The sequence below is a fragment of the Manihot esculenta genome, chromosome 8 (genome assembly GCF_001659605.2).
Source record: "Manihot esculenta cultivar AM560-2 chromosome 8, M.esculenta_v8, whole genome shotgun sequence".
NCBI classification, from domain to species: domain Eukaryota; kingdom Viridiplantae; phylum Streptophyta; class Magnoliopsida; order Malpighiales; family Euphorbiaceae; genus Manihot; species Manihot esculenta.
The window spans coordinates 1,929,994-1,934,113 of NC_035168.2; the positions used below are offsets into that span (position 1 = coordinate 1,929,994).

The 4,120-nt window shown below is 48.1% G+C and overlaps 1 protein-coding gene across 1 annotated transcript; it reads left to right on the forward strand.

Moving 5' to 3' along the window:
- The first annotated feature begins 1,230 nt into the window (after window positions 1-1,230).
- LOC122724380 lies at window positions 1,231-3,436 on the forward strand. The gene is made up of 2 exons (XM_043959114.1): window positions 1,231-2,109; window positions 2,180-3,436. Exons 1-2 carry the CDS (start codon window positions 1,231-1,233, stop codon window positions 3,434-3,436), a joined length of 2,136 nt encoding a protein of 711 aa, XP_043815049.1.
- The last annotated feature ends 684 nt before the right edge of the window (window positions 3,437-4,120 follow it).

Sequence of the window (4,120 nt, forward strand, 5' to 3'; positions counted from 1 at the left end):
GTTGAGTCTCTTCACAACTTGCCCCTTTATCCCCTTTATTGATAAAGAGGTAAATCTTTGTGGGCTAAGTTACTTTGACTGACGAGTTGGGCTTCTTATGCGGCGCGTGGGCCCTTGAACCCTGGGCCATTATGATGGACTTGGCCCCTGTTGTGTGCAGAGAAGCCCAGCGGTCATCCTTTTGCCCCTCTTTTTGCCCCCTTTACCTTCCCACCGGTTAGCCAACCGTCGGGGGGGTAAACTTCGAGGGTAATTAATGATCGCGCCGCTCCAAGACAAAACTGTACAGATTAAAGTGCTGTTTCATTATTTGGCTGTCATTTCGAATTCCTTCTGCCTTTTGAGGAAAACAACTCCTTTCTGCTTTCTGTCTTCCTGCCATTCCTTCTGCGTTTTTACCTTATTTCATTCTCAGGTACGCTTCCTTGTTCTTCTATGGCGATTTCAGAACTCCCTGATGTTGTTAACATTGAGTCCCACATTACCCCTGCTAACATAACTAAATACATTTCTCGGAGGCTTTTGGATACTCCTCTGTATCTGATTCGGGCACCTCTCCCAAATGAGAGGATAGTCCTTCCTTATCCTCCTCCTCCGGGTTTGGTGGATCCTCAAGAGTATCGTAGTATAGTGTTTTTCTTGAAGCAGAGAGATTTTGGTTTACCACTTCCTTTTACTCCTTTCTTTATTGAGGTTTTTGATTACTTCATGGTAACTCCTCGAATGTTATCCCCAAATTCCATTTTGTTCATGTCTTGTTTCGAGTCTATCTGCCTGGGGTGGGGTTTTGCACCCACGGCCTGTCTGTTTGTTACCTTTTTCCGCCTGGTAAAGGCGGCTCAAAACTTCTATTACTTTTCCCCCCGTAGGGGGCTGTCTCTCCTCACTGGCTACAAGGATTCTATAAAGGGATGGGTAGAGAATTTCCTTGTGGCCGAGCTGAAATCAGGTTCCGGCCGAGAGTGGGAGGTAGATTTAAGGTGGGGAGAGATCTATCCGGGTTGCAACGACCTACCCGAGTTGAGTATTATTGAGCAAGTAGGGTTGCTCCGGCTGACTTCCGTTGATCGGAAGTATGACGTCGAGAAGTGTTTGTACGTGTCTAATCGTAGGGACGTCCGGTCCATGGGTATAGCACTCTGCCCAGTTATTTGGTTTCTCCTTTGCTTGTAATATCAGGATGTATGCTAACTTTCATGATTTCGCATTTTCGCAGCTTCGGAAGTAAAAATGGACGAGGTCAAGTTTCCCAAGAACTTTGTCCTATCTCGGGACAATATTCATGCAATCGTCGATGCCTTTTCAGCTGGTCGTTCAGTATCTGAAGCTGCTGCGGAAGTGGTTCAAGCTACTTCCTCCAAGAAGGTTAGCCGATCTCCAGCCAAAGTTCCCTCTCAAGTTGCAAAGCCGAGCTCTCGCAGCTCCAAGTCATCCAGGCCATCTGGCCGTGGCGGACCGAGCTCGCCTTTGGAGTCTGCCGAAGGGTCTGGGTCTGCTCCAGCCTCCTCAGAGGCCGTGATAGAGGCTTCCTTGGTTATCACGGAGCAGACTTCTGTTGTTGAGCAGGTGGAGCGGGGTACTGCCCACTCTCCTGAGAAGGTATCTGGGGGTAAAGACAAGGAGGATTCCGGGACAGGACTGGAGATCGTCCTTATTGAGGACCGAACTCCAGAGGATCTCACCCAAGATGCCCCTGCCCCTGTGAGGACTGAACCTGAGGGTTCTGGGGTCGTTCCAGCAAAGACCGGGGACAAGCGCCCAGCTCCTCCGAGAACGTCTGTCCCATCTCCAGCTAGGAAGAAATCCAGGGCTACTACAGGGTCTTCCATGGCTCTTCCTCCCATTGGGAAAGGAAAAAGTGCTGCTGCCGAGCTTCCGTTACCTTCCTCTGGCAACGCTTTGAAAGCGTCGGACATTACCTCTGAGTCTCCAGCCAGTGCTGTTGCTGACCTGCTCAGAATGCAGATGTTCGGCGGGGTTACACAAGTTTCGGATCCCCGTCTTCTTGCCCTGACTGGTCTCTTAGCCAGTTCTACTGAGGAACAGGTATCTTTCCGATCTCGTTCTCGTGAAGAGCTCGGGAACACAATCAGGGAGATGCTACTGATGGTAAGTCATTTTTCCCTGTCTTTTCAGTTTGTTCTGTTTTGTTTTCTTGACTGTTGTTCTCCTGTGCCAGGTGACGGGTCTTGTCACGGAGGTGGATATCCGTGATCATTCCTTCCGGGAGTCTGTAGACCGCCGGATTGAGGAAGCGCGTAGAGAGGAGAATATATCTGCAACTAATGATGCGAGGGGGAATCTGGCTGCTGCTCGAGAACAAATCCAGACCCTCCAGGCGGAATTGAACTCTGCATTGGAGGCCCTTAAAAGGGCTGAGGAGGAAACAGCTGAGACAGCGAAGCACACCTCGTCTTTAGAAGATGAGCTGTCTCGGACTCGCAAAGTTCTCCAAGAGTCTGATGAGAGGGCAACGGCCTTGGAGGCTCGCTGCAAGGGAGTTTCGGAGCAACTATCCTCTATGGCGAATGCTCTTCAAGAGAGGAATGAGGCTTTGGGCCAAAAAGCGGAGGTCCAGCTCCAGTATGATGCCTTAAAGGCAGATTTTGATGGACTTCAAGCTCATATGAAGGAGGAGAGAACTCAGAAAGAGGCGGCCCTAGCTCGGGTGCAGGTCCTCGAGCAGGAGTTGAGTGCAAGTTCTGACCGTATCAGAGATCTGACTTCTTTGGCTGAAGAATTCAAACTTCGTCATGATCAACTTAACCAGGAAGTCAGGGCGTTGGAATGTAAAGCTCAGCTGGTACGCGAGCAATGCATAGCGGAGTATCAGGAGTCTGACGAGCTGAAGGAGAAAATCGTTCAGGCCGGTGAGTCGGCTGTTCAGGACTACAAGGACTCTTCTGAGTTTAAGGAGTTTGTAGCTGAGGCCTGTGAAGCGCATCTTGGTAAATATTTAGCTTCTGGTGAAATGAAGAGGGCTATTGTTAATGAAGCCCTCCGTTTTTACTCAACCGGCTATAATCGTGGTTTAAGAGAAGCTAGGTGGGCTCCTGATACCCCGTTGTCAGAGCTTCGCAAGCGTGAAGTAGATTCAGATGGCGAGCCAGTAATGTATGGAGAGGATGATTTACCTATGCCCCGGGGAGATTGCCGTGTTGGTGGCCGGTCAACTGTGTCTTCCTCGGATGACGCCGAGCTGGAAGAAGAGGACGTGGAAGTCCTTGGGTCGAAGGATGACGACCCTGTTGCTGAGGAGGAGAACCCCAACCTTGGGTCGGAAATTGCTCCTGCTGCTGATGTTGAGAGCTCTGATCCAAGGGATACTGAGCTTCCTGCAGATGTTACTGCAAATAGGGATAGTGTGGGCGAGGGAGTTTTAACTGATGTAAGTCCTTTAAGGACTATCTATCCTCCTACTTCGCCTGAGAGGTGAATTGTAATGATTTAATAAAATATCAATTTTTTGAACTGTCCTGGTTTTTCATATGCCTTGTAATGTATTCTTATAAGTGCTGTATTGACCTTTAGCTTTTAGCTAATAGTGTGATCAAATCTCGTACTTTGGTAAACTGACTTGGGCTTCGGATGTAGCCTTCTTCTTCTTTATTTATGCCTTAGACGGTTAAGTTTCTAGAGAATTTTGGTTTTTTCCTTGGCCTTCATGCCTTTGGGTTTTTGAGGATATATGTTTATCCGAGCTGGGAGCCCGGCCTTTTATCTTGGCTAAATTTTTAATCGTTAGTATGCATTTTGGGTTCGGCACTCTTTAGCCGTCGTGCCCTCTGCCTCTTTATGAGGTCGGAACATGTTTACTGGCTGGGGTGCCCCGAGCTTTTCCTCGAGGTCGGAACCTAATTTGTTTCTTGATATTTATTTATTTATTTATTTATTTTTTTTTTTTTTTTTTTTTTTTTTAGGGTTCTCCTTTTTTGTGAGGTCGGAACCGTATCTTCTGCGAGGTCGACAATATTATGCCCCGAGCTTTTTCAGGTCGGAACCCGCTTTTTACGAATTTGTCCCTGCGTATGATAGGGGAAATTTTCATTTTTCGGGAGGCTCTTAAATCCTTCACCGACCATTATTTTCAGGAGATCTTACGAGATCCTGTTTGTTTTTT